Source organism: Salmo salar, chromosome 07 (assembly GCF_965601325.2).
Source record: "Salmo salar chromosome 07, fSalSal1, whole genome shotgun sequence".
Lineage (NCBI taxonomy): Eukaryota > Metazoa > Chordata > Actinopteri > Salmoniformes > Salmonidae > Salmo > Salmo salar.
Window position 1 is genome coordinate 60,230,580 of NC_138297.1, and position 18,310 is coordinate 60,248,889.

The 18,310-nt window shown below is 43.5% G+C and overlaps 1 protein-coding gene across 1 annotated transcript; it reads left to right on the plus strand.

The window, feature by feature from the left end:
• The first annotated feature begins 960 nt into the window (after positions 1–960).
• On the plus strand, positions 961–17,904 carry LOC106609781 (kelch domain-containing protein 10-like). Its single transcript, XM_082977799.1, has 9 exons — positions 961–1,329; positions 8,636–8,857; positions 11,320–11,474; positions 13,731–13,879; positions 14,077–14,161; positions 14,504–14,570; positions 14,667–14,714; positions 14,985–15,124; positions 15,652–17,904. Exons 1-9 carry the CDS (start codon positions 1,245–1,247, stop codon positions 15,859–15,861), a joined length of 1,161 nt encoding a protein of 386 aa, XP_082833925.1. The 5' UTR covers positions 961–1,244; the 3' UTR covers positions 15,862–17,904.
• Positions 17,905–18,310: the final 406 nt, after the last annotated feature.

An 18,310-nucleotide genomic window follows, 5' to 3' on the forward strand; every position in this document is an offset into this window, starting at 1 on the left:
CCCACTGGAAGCCCAAGGTAAGGGGAGCAGTGGAATCTATTAAATAGTGCACCTCTAACTTTGTACAGTATTAATTCAATTAGTAAAATCAGTCACACTACGAAATGTTACCAAATAAACCACAATTCATTCATCATTCTGTGAATATATAGTTTCACAGACATATTGTTGTTCCCCTCAGAGAGCCATATAAGCTAGAACCACAACTGGTTGTGGCTGTAACTCTGGCAATAAGCACAGCCATCCAGGACAGGGAGGGTAAGGAAGTCATTGCCATCCATTCAGTTCAGTTACCCTGAGAAAGTGAACTGACAGATGAATTTTGTCTTCATATAATTTCATATTGTGGAATTTAAATGATCAACAGGCCAATGTTTAAAACGTAAATGCTTCTTTCAATAAATAAAATGTATTTCCCTCTTGGTTATTTTCAGCTCAATGTTGTCCGGAAATCCAAGAGGGAAGTCCAACACTTCTTCTAGGATTTTATGACTACTGTCAGTGATGTGCTTTTGCTTCATGAATTAATGGTGTCAATAAAGTGTTTTCGTTACTGATTAATATTTTCAACCTCCTCAACAATTTCATGTGGCCTAGGTATGAATAAATACATTTTCATTTGACTTTAAGCCTTTTTCTATTAACCAAGTCACAGTGACACAGTATTAGTAATTGGTAATTCATGCTTAATCCATCATTATGCAACATTTGCCAAAAATGTTGCATTAAATCCAAGTAATTTATGGACAATTATAAAAATAGGACGATCTATGAACTATGCAAAGCGCTCAATTACGCACCCTGGCTTGAAAATAAATTATTTTCAACATAGTATGTACCTCGCCCCGCCCATAATTTGGTCGTCACTAGTTATTACAGCTACAAAGTCATAAACCCCGCCCATTACTTAAATGTATCTTCTCAAAATATGATTTTAACCCCTAACCACACTGCCAACGTTATGTCTAACCTTAGCCTTAAATTAAGACCAAAAAGCAAATGTTTGTTTTCATGAATATTTACGATGGCTGTGGTAACTAGTGGAAACCCAATAACTTTCCTGCGCGATGCACATCAATAACAGGCTCTCTGATTGGTCAGGGACACATGAACGATGCATTTGTAAATGGCTTTCCTTGGGAATAATGTAATGTTTTATTTGTTGTAATGTATTATCAGCACCTTAAAGCATTTTGTCGCAATTTTGAGTAACATTTTGTTGATCGTCTTGGATCTGGAAAACGATGTCGGCCGCAGAAGGCGATCGCAGTTCGGAACAACTGAATAAATTCGAGAAACTGACAGTGAGGCCTCCAGTCAGAGTAGCAGGTCAGTCAAAAACAACATACTACTGTAGCATATCCAGCTAGCTAACGTTAGCCATATTACTAGAGACCTGTCCGCTGGTAACGTTACTGTTATGAAACCAATTCAATGAATATTATTGACAAAGTCCGCTAATCTTGATTGCAGAGGTTAACTGGGTTTTTGTGCTATTGACATTGAAAGGCAAGATGTTTAATCAAATGTAACAATAGCGGCGACCTAGGTAGCTAACTAGTTAGCCTCTCTGAACCACTAACTAGCTAACGTTACCTAGGTAGGTAATTGGCTATCTATGTTTATTTTGGTTTGCTCAGAGAGCAATAAACCATGGAAACACCGTTTAAGAATAAAATATGAAAGTAAACAATCTCATATTAGCCTTATCTAGCAACGTTATTAGCTGGATTGCAAATGTTTTAGCTGACTAACGTTAATTCTATCTAACGTTATTTCACAGATGTCAGTTATTTGCGCTTCATTTTGTTGGCTGAACCAGAATCAGTCTTTACAGTAGACGTTCATTAATAAGGTCAGATTCTGGTTCAGTTGTTGGCTATACAAATGTTTGATGCATAACCTTCGCTAGACTGACATCATTCTGATTATGGAAAGATGGTTGGTGGTCGACTCATCTGCAGAAATGCTCAACTCCAGGGGATCCTCCATCCTTGCAAAAAAAATCTGCTTAGTTGAACCTGATTCATACATTTAACTTAAGCTATTGACCACGGTATTGATTGATTTACAGTATGCGAATGACCTCGACACTGACTCCAAACCAACAAGATGAGAAATGGATCATATTTCATTATACACATCATCACATTATTTTGGTCCTCAGGCATTAGGCCTGCTATTGTTGGCAATACACAGGAATATCATCTAATGCTGTTTAATAATCACATATATACTGATGCCAGATGGATTTGTGTTTGTTACATCAAGGACTGCATCCGGAGCCCCAGGTACTGTGGTCCATAGTCCCAACAGTTGTTAGCCAGCTGGCAGCAGCCCTTGTTCATAGTAACATAGAGCTCACCACCTTGTAGTCCTAAATACCGGAAATCAGTTACATCTGGTTCGTTCAGCAATTCCTATGGTGGGAAAGAATGAGGTTTTGGAATAAACTCTGAAAATAGTTAACACAGGCTTAGGAGATCTTATGTTGTTTTTCTTCTATGAGATATCAGTCAATTAACAGGACCTTTATGAATTATGAAGACTATGTGCTTGTTTTGATGAAATAAATGCTTAAAGTGACATTAGCTAATGAAAATTATCACATAACGTATAAGATCTCCTAAGCCTATGTTTACCACAGACCTTATTTTCTGTGTTTATCAATATAAATTCCCCATAGGCTTTGGCCAATGAGCCATGGCGTAGTTAGTGCCTACAAAAAGACGGCATTACTATTGCTCTCTGTAGGTATAGTTGTGTGTGGCCTACTATTTAGCTACTGTGCAATATCTAGGCAATGCCTTGCTTCTTCTAAAATTATGTTGAGTGTGTGCACGAAGGTCATGTGCTAATGAGAATGCATGCTGCAGAAAGAGGATAGGCTACATGCTGCGGAAAGAGGATAGGCTACATGCTGCGGAAAGAGGATAGGCTACATGCTGCGGAAAGAGGATAGGCTACATGCTGCGGAAAGAGGATAGGCTACATGCTGTGGAAAGAGGATAGGCTACATGCTGTGGAAAGAGGATAGGCTACATGCTGTGGAAAGAGGATAGGCTACATGCTGTGGAAAGAGGATAGGCTACATGCTGTGGAAAGAGGATAGGCTACATGCTGTGGAAAGAGGATAGGCTACATGCTGTGGAAAGAGGATAGGCTACATGCTGTGGAAAGAGGATAGGTTACATGCTGTGGAAAGAGGCTAGGCTACATGCTGTGGAAAGAGGCTAGGCTACATGCTGTGGAAAGAGGCTAGGGGACATGAGTGCCTGGGCAATATAAAGCCAGGCTGTCAGACCAGCTCAAAAAGTTGAATGCATCGGGATGTTTAGGGCCTGGGAGAACAGAATGCATGGGGATGTTTAGGGCCTGGGAGAACAGAATGCATTAGGATGTTTAGAGGCCTGGGAGAACAGAATGCATGGGGATGTTTAGGGCCTGGGAGAACATAATGCATGGGGATGTTTAGGGCCTGGGAGAACAGAATGCATGGTAGGATGATTTAGGGCCTGGGAGAACAGAATGCATGGGGATGTTTAGGGCCTGGGAGAACAGAATGCATGGGGATGTTTAGGGCCTGGGAGAACAGAATGCATGGGGATGTTTAGGGCCTGGGAGAACAGAATGCATGGGGATGTTTAGGGCCTGGGAGAACAGAATGCATGGGGATGTTTAGGGCCTGGGAGAACAGAATGCATGGGGGATGTTTAGGGCCTGGGAGAACAGAATGCATGAGGATGTTTAGGGCCTGGGAGAACAGAATGCATGGGGATGTTTAGGGCCTGGGAGAACAGAATGCATGGGGATGTTTAGGGCCTGGGAGAACAGAATGCATGGGGATGTTTAGGGCCTGGGAGAACAGAATGCATGGGGATGTTTAGGGCCTGGGAGAACAGAATGCATGGGGATGTTTAGGGCCTGGGAGAACAGAATGCATGGGGGATGTTTAGGGCCTGGGAGAACAGAATGCATGGGGATGTTTAGGGCCTGGGAGAACAGAATGCATGAGGATGTTTAGGGCCTGGGAGAACAGAATGCATGGGGATGTTTAGGGCCTGGGAGAACAGAATGCATGGGGATGTTTAGGGCCTGGGAGAACAGAATGCATTAGGATATTTAGGGCCTGGGAGAACAGAATGCATGGGGATGTTTAGGGCCTGGGAGAACAGAATGCATGGGGATGTTTAGGGCCTGGGAGAACAGAATGCATGGGGATGTTTAGGGCCTGGGAGAACAGAATGCATGGGGATGTTTAGGGCCTGGGAGAACAGAATGCATGAGGATGTTTAGGGCCTGGGAGAACAGAATGCATGGGGATGTTTAGGGCCTGGGAGAACAGAATGCATGGGGATGTTTAGGGCCTGGGAGAACAGAATGCATGGGGATGTTTAGGGCCTGGGAGAACAGAATGCATGGGGATGTTTAGGGCCTGGGAGAACAGAATGCATGGGGATGTTTAGGGCCTGGGAGAACAGAATGCATGGGGATGTTTAGGGCCTGGGAGAACAGAATGCATGGGGATGTTTAGGGCCTGGGAGAACAGAATGCATGAGGATGTTTAGGGCCTGGGAGAACAGAATGCATGGGGATGTTTAGGGCCTGGGAGAACAGAATGCATGGGGATGTTTAGGGCCTGGGAGAACAGAATGCATTAGGATATTTAGGGCCTGGGAGAACAGAATGCATGGGGATGTTTAGGGCCTGGGAGAACAGAATGCATGGGGATGTTTAGGGCCTGGGAGAACAGAATGCATGGGGATGTTTAGGGCCTGGGAGAACAGAATGCATGGGGATGTTTAGGGCCTGGGAGAACAGAATGCATGGGGATGTTTAGGGCCTGGGAGAACAGAATGCATGGGGATGTTTAGGGCCTGGGAGAACAGAATGCATGGGGATGTTTAGGGCCTGGGAGAACAGAATGCATGAGGATGTTTAGGGCCTGGGAGAACAGAATGCATGGGGATGTTTAGGGCCTGGGAGAACAGAATGCATGGGGGATGTTTAGGGCCTGGGAGAACAGAATGCATGGGGATGTTTAGGGCCTGGGAGAACAGAATGCATGAGGATGTTTAGGGCCTGGGAGAACAGAATGCATGGGGATGTTTAGGGCCTGGGAGAACAGAATGCATGGGGATGTTTAGGGCCAGGGAGAACAGAATGCATGGGGATGTTTAGGGCCTGGGAGAACAGAATGCATGGGGATGTTTAGGGCCTGGGAGAACAGAATGCATGGGGATGTTTAGGGCCTGGGAGAACAGAATGCATGGGGGATGTTTAGGGCCTGGGAGAACAGAATGCATGGGGATGTTTAGGGCCTGGGAGAACAGAATGCATGGGGATGTTTAGGGCCTGGGAGAACAGAATGCATGGGGATGTTTAGGGCCTGGGAGAACAGAATGCATGGGGATGTTTAGGGCCTGGGAGAACAGAATGCATGGGGATGTTTAGGGCCTGGGAGAACAGAATGCATGGGGATGTTTAGGGCCTGGGAGAACAGAATGCATGGGGATGTTTAGGGCCTGGGAGAACAGAATGCATGGGGATGTTTAGGGCCTGGGAGAACAGAATGCATGGGGATGTTTAGGGCCTGGGAGAACAGAATGCATGGGGGATGTTTAGGGCCTGGGAGAACAGAATGCATGGGGATGTTTAGGGCCTGGGATAACAACAGTGTGACAGGAACTGGGCTAATGGACAGTGACAGTGGGATTTGGTAGCAGAGCTTGGGTGTGAGCCAGCCTCTTGAGCTTGGCACTGTCTGTTTGCTGATGGACAAAACACAAAACACATGCCTGGTCCGTTATACTGCATTATACAACGGCATCACCATCCCCACTCGGTTCGTGCTATGTGAAAGTGGCATTGAAGGGTGGAATTTTCTCAAACCTAGAATAGATGTGTTGGTTTAAATGCGGAATACACATTTCGGTTGAATGCATTCAGTTGTGTAACTGTCTAGGTATCCCCTTTCCCTTGACCTAAGGTAGCCTAGGTCCTGTACTTCATTAAAGTATAGCATTTTTGGCTTCTAGTGGATTTGATTATGCCTGCCCTACATTGAGACTGAAGATGAAGAATGACCTCTGCTCAACCCATTTCTTATCTCGTCTTTTAGCTTGTTGAGTGTCGTTTTGGCGTGGTAAAGCTTTATCTCAGTCTCAAGCCTGGCGCTGAGAGTATCAGTGTTTCACATATGGTGTGAATGGACGGGTACCTGACAAAATAATAAACCAAACACTTGAGTCAATGAGGGATATAAAGTATATTGAAAGCAGGTGATTCCACACAGGTGGGGTTCCAGAGTTAATTAAGGAATTAACATCCCATCATGCATAGGGTCATGTATAGAAATTCCCATTATTTTGGCTACCATGCGTGGCTAGAAGAAGAGATCTCAGTAACTTTGAAGGAGGGGTCTCAAAGGAGCATAGGGGGTTTAAAGGGTGGTGTGTGTGTCTGTCAGATCTCAACCCAATTGAACACTTATGGGAGATTCTGGAGCGGTGCTTAAGATGGCATTTTCCACCACCATCAACAAAACACAAAATTAGGGAATTTCTTGTGGAAGAATGGTGTCGCATCCCTCCAATAGAGTTCCAGACACTTGTAGGATCTATGCTAAAGCTCATTGAAGCTGTTGTGGTGGCCCAACACCCTGTTATAAACAAACCAGTAACATTCTAGGTCTCTGGAATGAGCGTTTCTTTCTCTTGTACACAGTATGCTGCAGAAATGGGTTATTCTGTTTAGCACGGACTCTCGCTATGCTGTTGGACATGGGAAACATGTTTTTGGATAGCTTGCCCTCTGTAGTTCACACTGCAACCCACGGTTTCTGAAAAATGACTACCCTGTAAACAATGTCCTGGGTTCTGTAAGCCTATCCTAGGATCTGCATCTAATCACAACATCATCATGGTGCTATGTTAGAAGAGGCCATTTTGACCCCCTTCTTGCTCTGCTGCTGATGTTTAAGAAACCAGTGGTTGATGTGTGTTACTGACCGCCTGACAACTCTGATTGTGGTGACAGGCCCTAAGAAAATGAGTAGGGCCTCTAGGTTGGGTGTGAGTGTGTCTGGGCGAGTTTGTTTTGCATGGCCCGGTGCCCCGGATGGGCAGACCAGACCATTGGTCCTTCCATTTTAGACCATTTCATTGATCATTAAGTAAACTCTCCACCCACCCGGGTCACCGGGCCATGAAAAACAAACTCGCCTTATGTTAGTGTCTTTTTGTCACCTTGCAGCACCCACCCATTTTGTTGATTCTCTCTGACTGTCAGCTCAGTCTGTAGAACATGGCGCTTGCAACGCCAGGGTTGTGGGTTCGATTCCCACAGGGGACCAGTACTTACAAATATAGGAAAATGTATCCACTCACTACTGTAAATGTCTCTGGATAAGAGCGTCTGGTAAATGATTAGAATGTAAGAATCAGCGTGTTCTCTACGTGCCAGCTGCCAGTCTAATAGCTGACTACTCATCCTAATCCTTATGTGGCTGGCTACTTAATTGATGCATCCAAATGAGAATGTAACTTTTTTCATTATGTTGGCTACTTTAGATTTTTGGGAACACACTGGTATCAGCTGCAGTGTTGCAGGTTATGGACCAAATGCCCAGCCTAGGAATTAGGCTATTGGTGGTGAGCTCTGTGTTTTTACTGCAGAGAGGAAAGTCATGCAGCTGAAAGGTGAAGGTGGCAGGGCTCTTGTGATCTCTCTTGGTGGACAGTCACTGTGGAAAAGAGCACCCCATCGGTGGGACCTTTTGAAAGTTGTGTTCCTAAGTCTGAACCGTTTTGTTTTCAGTTAATCTACACACACACACTTTGTTTTTCTATCCCTGTTGGGACCAAACATTTATTCCCATCAAAAATACTATTTTCCTAACCCTTAAGCTAAGCCTAAAATAGCCTTTGCCTTATTGGGGACCTGGGAAATGTCCCCACAAGGGAACATTTTCCTTGTTTTTCTATCGTTGTGGGGACTTGCGCTACCACAAGGATAGTAATACACACACTCCATTATATCTCAGTCTGCTTTGCTGTGTGTACCACCCTCACCCTGTGATTTAAAACAGTACCATGATGCCAGCAAGACGCACCAACTTGCTTTATTAGTTTGACCAGGTATATGATACTGTAGTTGCTGTGCTTCTTCATCACAAATGTTCCACACAACTTCACCAGCTTAGTGCTTACACAATAGAAACCTCCGGAATCCCAGATTGCAGCATGGAAGGACTTTGCTCAGACAGCATAGGCTAGTCCTCAACTTGTGGGTTTTCAAAATTCCAGATATCCTGCTTCTTCCATTCTGATTCCGGTAGTCTTCCAACTAATATTTTTTGGTAAGTTTACCGGAATCTTGCAGCTCTATCAACTAGTCAACCGGTCCTGTTTACATCTTCTAGTTAGAAGAGTTAATTTTTTTTGATCCACTTTTATTATCATGGCAGCATGATGTGGACCCATGAAGATGTTAACCCAGGACTGATGAAGGATGGCCAACTAGGTTATGTGTGATTCCTGTAGTTGTAGCCCGCTGTAGCTTAACATCTCTCTCCGCCTTGTCCCTTACTGTCATCCTCCTCCTAATACCTCTACCACTCTGTACCACCCCACAGGTCTCCATATGCCCCCAGCTCGGAGCGGGCATCGCTGCGTGGCAGACAACACCAACCTGTATGTGTTCGGGGGGTACAACCCGGACTATGATGAGTCGGGCGGCCAGGAGAACGAGGACTACCCGCTGTTCAGGGAGCTGTGGAGGTACCACTTTTCCACGGGCACCTGGCAGCAGATCCGTACAGAGGGCTACATGCCCACCGAGCTGGCCTCCATGTCAGGTAAGGGAACCAGTAGGATTGTTTTTCTCAGGTATGGAATTTAAAGGGACACTACAGTGAAAATGATCTTTTAGCCATCCCTTGATGTATTATCTTCAGGTACCGAAGGGTATTATGTTCATGGGTACTGAAGGGTATTATGTTCAGGGGTACTGAAGGGAATTATGTTCAGGGGTACTGAAGGGAATTATGTTCAGGGGTACTGAAGGGTATTATGTTCAGGGGTACTGAAGGGTATTATGTTCAGGGGTACTGAAGGGTATTATGTTCAGGGGTACTGAAGGGTATTATCTTCAGGGGTACTGAAGGGTATTATGTTTAGGGGTACTGAAGGGTATTATCTTCAGGGGTACTGAAGGGTATTATGTTCAGGGGTACTGAAGGGTATTATGTTCATGGGTACTGAAGGGTATTATGTTCATGGGTACTGAAGGGTATTATGTTCATGGGTACTGAAGGGTATTATGTTCAGGGGTACCGAAGGGTATTATGTTCAGGAGTACTGAAGGTATTATGTTCAGGAGTACTGAAGGGTATTATGTTCAGGGGTACTGAAGGGTATTATGTTTAGGGGTACTGAAGGGTATTATCTTCAGGGGTACTGAAGGGTATTATGTTCAGGAGTACTGAAGGGTATTATGTTCAGGAGTACTGAAGGGTATTATGTTCAGGAGTACTGAAGGGTATTATGTTCAGGAGTACTGAAGGAATTATGTTCAGGGGTACTGAAGGGTATTATGTTCAGGGGTACTGAAGGGTATTATGTTCAGGGGTACTGAAGGGTATTATGTTCAGGGGTACTGAAGGAATTATGTTCAGGGGTACTGAAGGGTATTATGTTTAGGAGTACTGAAGGGTATTATCTTCAGGAGTACTGAAGGAATTATGTTCAGGGGTACTGAAGGGTATTATGTTCAGGAGTACTGAAGGAATTATGTTCAGGGGTACTGAAGGGTATTATGTTTAGGAGTACTGAAGGGTATTATGTTCAGGGGTACTGAAGGGTATTATGTTTAGGAGTCCCCTGCGGCTCAGTTGGTGTTGTGTAGTGGCTTTGCTGGCATGCATCTAAAAACTTTTATTTATTTATTTGCACCACCAAGATTTACATGCTAAAATCACCACTGATCTTCAGTATAAATGTAGCTCATTGAGCAGACAAAGCACAGATTTGACAGTCATTCAGTACAACTGAAATACCAGGGCCCATCTACTGTAGTAATTTACCCTGGACATTTAGGAATGGAAAACTCAGGTTGCAGTAGTTACTTATTTACTTTTTCATTTCCAATGCATGTAATCCATCAATAACAACTTAAAACAGTATGGTCACTTCTTATCAAGAGGGTAAAATAAAATATCATAGAATTCTCCACATCTAAAATGTTTAATTAAATCAAGCCAATCGTGATTGTATGAAAGAATGCTTGAATGAACAAGCACTGCCATATAGATGCTGGTGGGGGTCAAACTGATTTAGAACCCAGTCACTTGTGACGAGTTTTGGTTAGTAAAATATGATTTAGCTAACTCATTGATGTATTAAATCACGAAAGAGCATTTCTACACCTCATTAACATCAAATGGACTGTTTGATAAATAATTGGTTTGTGGATGATTTTTCGGTTTTACCTCGTCATACAAGAATCTCTAAAACTGGAAACACTTATCTCCCTCACTAGCTTTAAGCACCAGCTGTCAGAGCAGCTCACAGATCACTGCACCTGTACATAGCCCATCTATAATTTAGCCCAAACAACTACCTCTTCCCCCTACTGTATTTATTTATTTTATTTATTTTGCTCCTTTGCACCCCATTATTTATTTCTACTTTGCACTTTCCTCTACTACAAATCTACCATTCCAGTGTTTTACTTGCTATATTGTATTTACTTTGCCACCATGGCCTTTTTTGCCTTTACCTCCCTTATCTCACCTCATTTGCTCACATTGTATATAGACTTATTTTTCTACTGTATTATTGACTGTATGTTTGTTTTACTCCATGTGTAACTCTGTGTTGTTGTATGTTGTCGAACTGCTTTGCTTTATCTTGGCCAGGTCGCAATTGTAAATGAGAACTTGTTCTCAACTTGCCTACCTGGTTAAATAAAGGTGAAATAAAATAAATAAATAAAAATTCCCATGATATTATGACCTCAGAAGACAATGGATTATCAAGTTCAGTGATTTGGTGAAAAGCCTCCACATGGACAATCCCACCTGCTGTCAGACCGCTAGGCATAGTGTCCAGTAGGCATGACAATGGGAGGGACTTCAAATCAAATTTTATTGGTTGAAAACACATATTTAGCTAATGTTATTTTGGGTGTAGCAAAATGCTTGTAAAATAAGTCCAATAAGAAACACTTTGTTTTCCGTTGCAAAATGTCTTAAGGTTTTGCTACTGTGTGCCCTAATGAACACGACCCAGCTTAAACCCTCAGTATTGTGTCCCTCAGCTGTTTTACATGGAAACAATCTGTTGGTGTTCGGTGGCACTGGGATTCCCTTTGGGGAAAACAACGGAAATGACGTCCACGTCTGCAACGTCAAGTACAAGCGGTGGTCGCTGCTCAACTGCCGAGGGAAGAAGCCCAACCGAATCTACGGACAGGTAGGCCAATCAATCTGGCATTACTGGCTCATCTCTGATTATCTTCTCTACTGGTTCTGTCTGCCACTGCCTCCTTGGCTTGCTCTGGACTCTTGAGGTTTAGGCCTACACTCCGTTTCCTGTTAAAGGGCACTGCCGCCACTTTTCAACCTCATTCATTATCTCCAGTACCATATCAGTGTATACATACAGTGCCTTCGGAAAGTATTCAGACACCTTGACTTTTTCCACATTTTGTTAGGTTACAGCCTTATTCTAAAATTGATGAAAAAAATATTTTACCCTCATCAATCTACACACAATACCCAATAATGACAAAGAAAAAAAATAAATAAAAGTTTGCTAAAAAAATAAATTAAATATCACATTTACGTAAGTATTCAGACCCTTTACTCAGTACTTTGTTGAAGCACCTTTGGTAGCGATTATAGCCTCGAGTCTTCTTGGTTATGACGCTACAAGCTTGGCAAACCTGTATTTGGGGAGTTTCTGCCATTCTTCTCTGCAGATCCTCTCAAACTCGGTCAGGTTAGATGGGGAGTGTCGCTGCACAGCTATTTTCAGGTCTCCAGAGATGTTCGATCGGGTTCAAGTCCGAGCTCTGGCTGGGCCACTCAAGGACATTCAGAGACTTGTCCTGAAGCCACTCCTGCATTGTGTTGGCTGTGTGCTTAGGGTTGTTGTCCTGTTGGAAGGTGAATCTTTGCCCCAGTCTGAGGTCCTGAGCGCTCTGGTGCAGGTTTTCATCAAGGATCTCTCTCTACTTTGCTCCGTTCATCTTTGCCTCCATCCTGACTAGTCCCTGCCGCTGAAAAACATCTTCACAGTATGATTCTGCCACCACCATGCTTCACCGTAGGGATGGTGCCAGGTTTCCTCTAGACGTGACGCTTGGCATTCAGGCCAAACAGTTCAATCTTGGTTTCATCAGACCAGGGAATCTTGTTTCTCATGGTCTGAGAGTCTTTGGGTGCCTTTTGGCAAACTCCAAGCGGCTGTCATGTGCCTTTTTACTCAGGAGTGGCTTCCGTCTGGCCACTTTACCATAAAGGCCTAATTGGTGGAGTGCTGCAGAGATGGTTGGCCTTCTGGAAGTTTCTCCCATCTCCTCAGAGGAACTCTAGAGCTCTGTCAGAGTGACCAAGACCCTTCTCCCCCAATTGCTCAGTTTGGCTGGGTGGTTCCAAACTTCTTCCATTAAAGAATGATGGAGGCCACTGTGTTCTTGGGGACCTTGAATGCTGGAGAAATGTTTTGGTACCCTTTCCCAGATCTGTGCTTTAACACAATCCTGTCTCGGAGCTCTACGGACAATTCCTTCGACCTCATGGCTTGATATTTGCTCTGACATGCACGGTCAACTGTGGGGCCTTATATAGACAGGTGTGTGCCTTTCCAAATCATGTCCAATCAATTGAATTGACCCCAGGTGGACTCCAATCAAGTTGTAGAAACATCTCAAGGATGATCAATGGAAACAGGATGCACCTGAGCTCAATTTGGAGTCTAATACAAAGGGTCTGAATACTTATGTAAATAAGGTATTTCTGTTTTTAATAAATTAGCAAAAATGTCTAAAAACCTGTTTTCACTTTGTCATTATGGGGTATTGTGTGTAGATTGCTGAGGAAATTGTTTTATTTAATACATTTTATAATAAGGCTGTAACATAACAAAATGTGGAAAAGTTCAAGTTTTTGTGATCTGTAGTTAAAAACACAAGAACAGTCCTGGGAAAAAATGCTTCTCTGTGACATCACAGGGTAGGATTAAAAGTGAAAAAAGGGATTTTCAAAGCCTGCAACCGTTTCTAGCCAGAGGGGGGGTATTTTCTTGCTGCCCACGTCACCGTGAATCTCATAGTGTTTGAAAATCACCGTTTTTCAAAATGTTTTAACTTTTGATGATGTCATTGGATAGAATTTTTTTACGTCATATTTAGTTATACAAAATTTAGAAATGCACTGTTTTCACTTGTAGACACTGGTATTGAGTTGGAGGTAATGAACATTAGATTAGAAAGCTCTTAAGCGCTTTGACATGCATTTGTAAAATTTGAATAAAATCTGATTGACTTAACTAGAATTCATGGTAGACAAATGTCCAAAGGGATAGGTAGAGGCATTAAAGGATCTCAGGGGAGCATATTATATAGCAAAAGTAGATATAGGCAATCCTTGCAAATAAAAATATTTATTGTTGTTGATTTCCATTGAAGTTTGATTTGGTAGCCATTTTGTTTCTCTCTCCCCCAAGGCGATGGCCATCATTAACAGCTTCCTGTATGTGTTTGGGGGAACGACGGGCTACATCTACAGCACAGACCTGCACAGACTGGACCTGAACACCAGAGAGTGGATCCACCTCAAACCCAACAACCCACCAGACGACCTGCCTGAGGAACGGTGAGCATCACGCCTTAATCGGTCCCACCTGATCATGTCATTGTCCCTCCCTGTTTCAATCCAATTTCTTCTGTTTGGTGTCTAGTGAATACACCCCAGTCACTGGGTAGCATGAGTGATGACCTGACTTATTCCTTTCAGCTCCTAGAGGAGCAGAGGGCCTCATAAGTAATGAGTCATGTCTGTTTGTGTCACAGGTACAGACATGAAATAGCACACGACCGTCAGAGGATATACATCCTGGGAGGAGGGACCTCCTGGACCTCCTATCCTCTGGACAAGGTAGTACACCAACCTGTCAACATAAACCTGTGGTAGTTTGTGGCCCTGTTCCAATCACTTTCACCTATCCATCCAATTCAGATCTGATAACTTCAAGGAAAGTCAGAAGAATGATCGTAAACCTGTGATGGTAGTGAGTCTGACTAGGCAAACAGACAGCTAATCTGGGTAATTTGGTCACTTGGTGGTTTTCAGGCTATTTTTAGTGCTGTAAAGCCATAAAGATCGAGGAAGCGGCAACTTCTGTCACTGAGTGTGGCCGGGTTATGAGGCCGGGTTATGTGGCCGGGTTATGTTTGTGTGTGTTTGAGGTGAACTAATTTCCTTTTTTTCCCCTACCAGATACATGCGTACAACCTGGAGACAAATTCCTGGGAGGAGATCTCAACCAAGCCTCATGATAAAATAGGTTTGTGTATGATGTTTTCATAGAAAACCAATGCGCTGTCTATGGGTCTTTTTATTCACATATTACTACTCATCCAATTGCTTTGGGTTTTGACAGGGTACCCTGCTCCCAGGAGATGTCACAGCTGTGTGCAGATACGGAACGGTGAGATTCTTATCATTTATTCATTCTATAGCAGAAGTATTACAATGTTTGTACAGGAGGTGTAGTGGTATCATTGCCCACTCCAGACCACTTATCCCTCTAACGGTGGTGGTTTTATCACAGCCACTTTCACAAGTCTTCATTAGTCTGCTTCTGTCTGTCTCCGCATCTCATTCAATGAAGTCCCAAAGAGGGTTTGACATTTTGTTGTTGTCATCCCATCAATATATTGTAACTGGTCTCAGTCTAACCCATGATGTTGTGTGTCAGATGTGTTTCTATGTGGAGGTTACAACGGTGAAGTCATAGTGGCTGATCTGTGGAAGATCAACCTGCAGACGTTCCAGTGGACCAAGCTCCCAGCGGTGATGCCTGAGCCAGCCTATTTCCACTGTGCTGCCGTGACCCCGGTCAGTAGGGCACTACACTAGAGGAAACCTCAGCTGTTTATTATGTAGTAGTTGATGTAGAACTGTTAGTGTCCCATTCACAGTTTATCCGCATTTCGCTGGTTCCAAGATCTAGCATAGTAGACTTAAAAGGAAACGCCACTCAAAAACGACCAATGTTGATACAGTCCCAAAATGTTTTGCATGTTAGCAGTCAAACTTCAAAGATATTGGACTTTCAAGAAGCAAAGTGTTACATGATGATGTTCCTTTAAGGTGCTGTCTCCTTCCCCCTCTCTACTACCTCATTTCAGAACTCATTTGTAAGTCTCTTCATCTCTCTGGCCTAAGCCCATTTCTGTTTCCAATCCAACTAGCTTTATTGGCACGATTAGTCAGTATATTCTTACTGTCAAAACAAGAACACAGGATCATCCTAAATCAATAACCACAATTCAATATCCCGCTCATATTTCACTCTCTCTCTCTGTGCGACTGACTGTTGCATGGCGATAAAGGTTTCTGATTGTGATCTTCTCTCCGGTCAGGCTGGCTGCATGTACATCCACGGTGGTGTGGTGAACATCCACGAGAACAAGCGGACTGGCTCCCTGTTTAAGATCTGGCTGGTGGTGCCCAGCCTGCTGGAGCTGTGCTGGGAGCGTCTGCTCAAGGCCCACCCCCAGCTGGCTCAGTTGCCCACCATGCAGCTTCTCCACCTGGGCCTCACACAGGAACTCATCGAGCGCTTGAAATAAAGGAGGAAGGATGGATGGAATGATAGATGGACGGATGGGAGATGTCGGACGGAGAACAGGATTTATTTTTAAGGGGGTCGCCTTGAAGGAGTTGATGGTCCCTCTGTCTACGTAGCCCCGCCTTAAAACCAAAAACAATGGGATGCCTTTTTTCTTTTTGCATTTGGACATCTGATGATTTTAAAAGGAATCCCCATCTCGCCCCATTCCCCCATCTCGCCCCCGCCCCATTCCCCCATCTCGCCCCATTCCCCCATCTCGCCCCCGCCCCATTCCCCCATCTCGCCCCATTCCCCCATCTCGCCCCATTGCCCCATTCCCCCATCTCGCCCCCGCCCCATTCCCCCATCTCGCCCCCATTCCCCCGTCTTGCCTTTGTGTTAAGCAAGGTCGCCGCCCCCCTCACCACACACACGCCTCTAGCCTCTCAATCTGCCTGCTTACAGACCCAGAAATAATTTTCTCCACAGCTTTCAGATTCACGACGACCCTCATTACTTTCTCATTTTATATAGGCCTTCATGACTTTAATAAGAATGGCATTTCTCTCACGTTATTTTCTCTCTACGTGCAATTAGGAAAGTTAGACTCGGACCCAGATGAAAAGTTACACCAGACAGTTGACATGTTTTTGTGTTACAAGGGGAAGGTAGTATTGGTGCCAGACTTAGACGCAGGTTGTCGTCAGCACTTTTCCCTATTCAAGGCTTATTATTAAGAGATAGTGTCTGATTTTAATAGTTATGTGTGAAGAGCAGACTGATGCTACTGTAGTTAGGTCTCTAATAGACCACTTCCCTTTCACCTAATATCACACCACACTCCTAATACCCATTTAACATGCATTCAGGTATCTCGGATATACACACAGGTATTTGAAACAATTATCTCTGGTAATTATCTGTATCAGTATCCCAAATTGCACCCTATTCTCTATATAGTGCACTACTTTTGACCAAGGGACTTAGCCCTTATATCCACCATAGTAGAAACATAGTATCAATGGAAGATGGGTAAGAGTCAAAACACCTGGTCTCCATTCATTCTGAACTGTATCAGTCACTTTAGTTCTTCAGTATGCTTGTGGTAGTCCATTTGTAAACTAAATCATCCCATCACTGTGAACATGGTGCTCCTTAAATGACTTTAAAATGTTTTTATTTAAATAAAATATTCAATTTCTGTTCCAACTTTTACTCCATCTTTGCTAATCGAACAAATATAAACAGATTTTTGGGGATCTGTTTTAGAATACTAACATTGATCTGATTCATTCAGTGCCTTTCCCAAAGTTTCAATGATATTGAAGTACTACAACCTAGAAAGGAGAAGGAAACACGAGTAATGGTTTAGCTTGATCCAAACATACTGACCATTTGGGATCGTTTCCCCTCACATTAAAGATAACATATGCACCACTTGTCAGATCAGTCAACAATGCATTGATGAATCTTTTAATTCTGTGCCCTTTCCAAACACATTGAACTGCTCCATTGTCAAGCAATTAGTTAAAGCAGCAATAATGTGTGAATATGTATTTATGCTGCTGTATTTATGGATGACTTAGAGTTCATGTATGTTGTACTTGGGGGCTGAATCTGAACAGTATTCTGCTGTTAAGTCTCAATGTGTGCAGACAGAGTGCCAGATAATCAACACAGTTCAGATATGCTGAGCTGGGGACGTGGTTTAACGCCAAATATTATGGCACCTTGAATTCAATGCCATTACAATCTGCCTTGTGGAACAAAATAGTATTTATTGATCATTGCCAAGGGGGTAGTTTAAAATGTCAATGAATACCCATGATTCCCTGCTCCCCATCAAGGAAATGTCTAAATCTGTGCCTGTCCTCATTCTATTACACCTCTTCTCTGCATGATGTCATTAGTCACCTTTTAAGTTGGAAAAGTAATCTCCCCTGGACTTGAATCCTTGCTGTGCAGCAAATGGTTTTAAAGGCGATCGCTGAATTGATAAATTGTATTTGTGAATGTTTTGTTTCGATTGTTGACGAGTCAATAAACATGTACTGTAAATAGATTTGTATCACCTTCGTTTGCTTAGCCTGGTCACAGATCTGTTTGTGCGGTCTTGCCAACACCCATGGTCATTGTCACGAGTTGAAGCAAGACAGCACAAACCGGTCTGGGAATGGTTTGCCTGCTTCAACAGTAATGGTACCTGGCGTGGAATGACCCCTTTTAGAGCCGTCATCCTTGCATGAACCCTTGTAGTGCACAATTTACCAAGTACTATCTAGGTTTGCCTAATAGTCAAGATTTATTTAACCACCATATCCTCTATGGAACAAGCACATTGAAATTGGCATGCCCTTGCTTATGACTAAATACCATTCCTTTACAAAGAGCTGTGTGGAAGTTTGTTTACCTGCCTGCTCAGGTGCAAGACCTTGTGTTGAAATAGACCTGGCTGCACCTTATCCAAT

What these genes read in the sequence shown, in the direction of transcription:
- LOC106609781 (XM_082977799.1), top strand. Translation starts at nt 1,245, where the DNA reads ATGTCGGCCGCAGAAGGCGATCGCAGTTCGGAACAACTGAATAAATTC. An exon ending in CGAGCTGGCCTCCATGTCAG is followed by an intron (nt 8,858 to 11,319) that starts GTAAGGGAACCA and finishes TGTGTCCCTCAG; the next exon opens with CTGTTTTACATGGAAACAAT. An exon ending in CCTCCTATCCTCTGGACAAG is followed by an intron (nt 14,162 to 14,503) that starts GTAGTACACCAA and finishes TTCCCCTACCAG; the next exon opens with ATACATGCGTACAACCTGGA.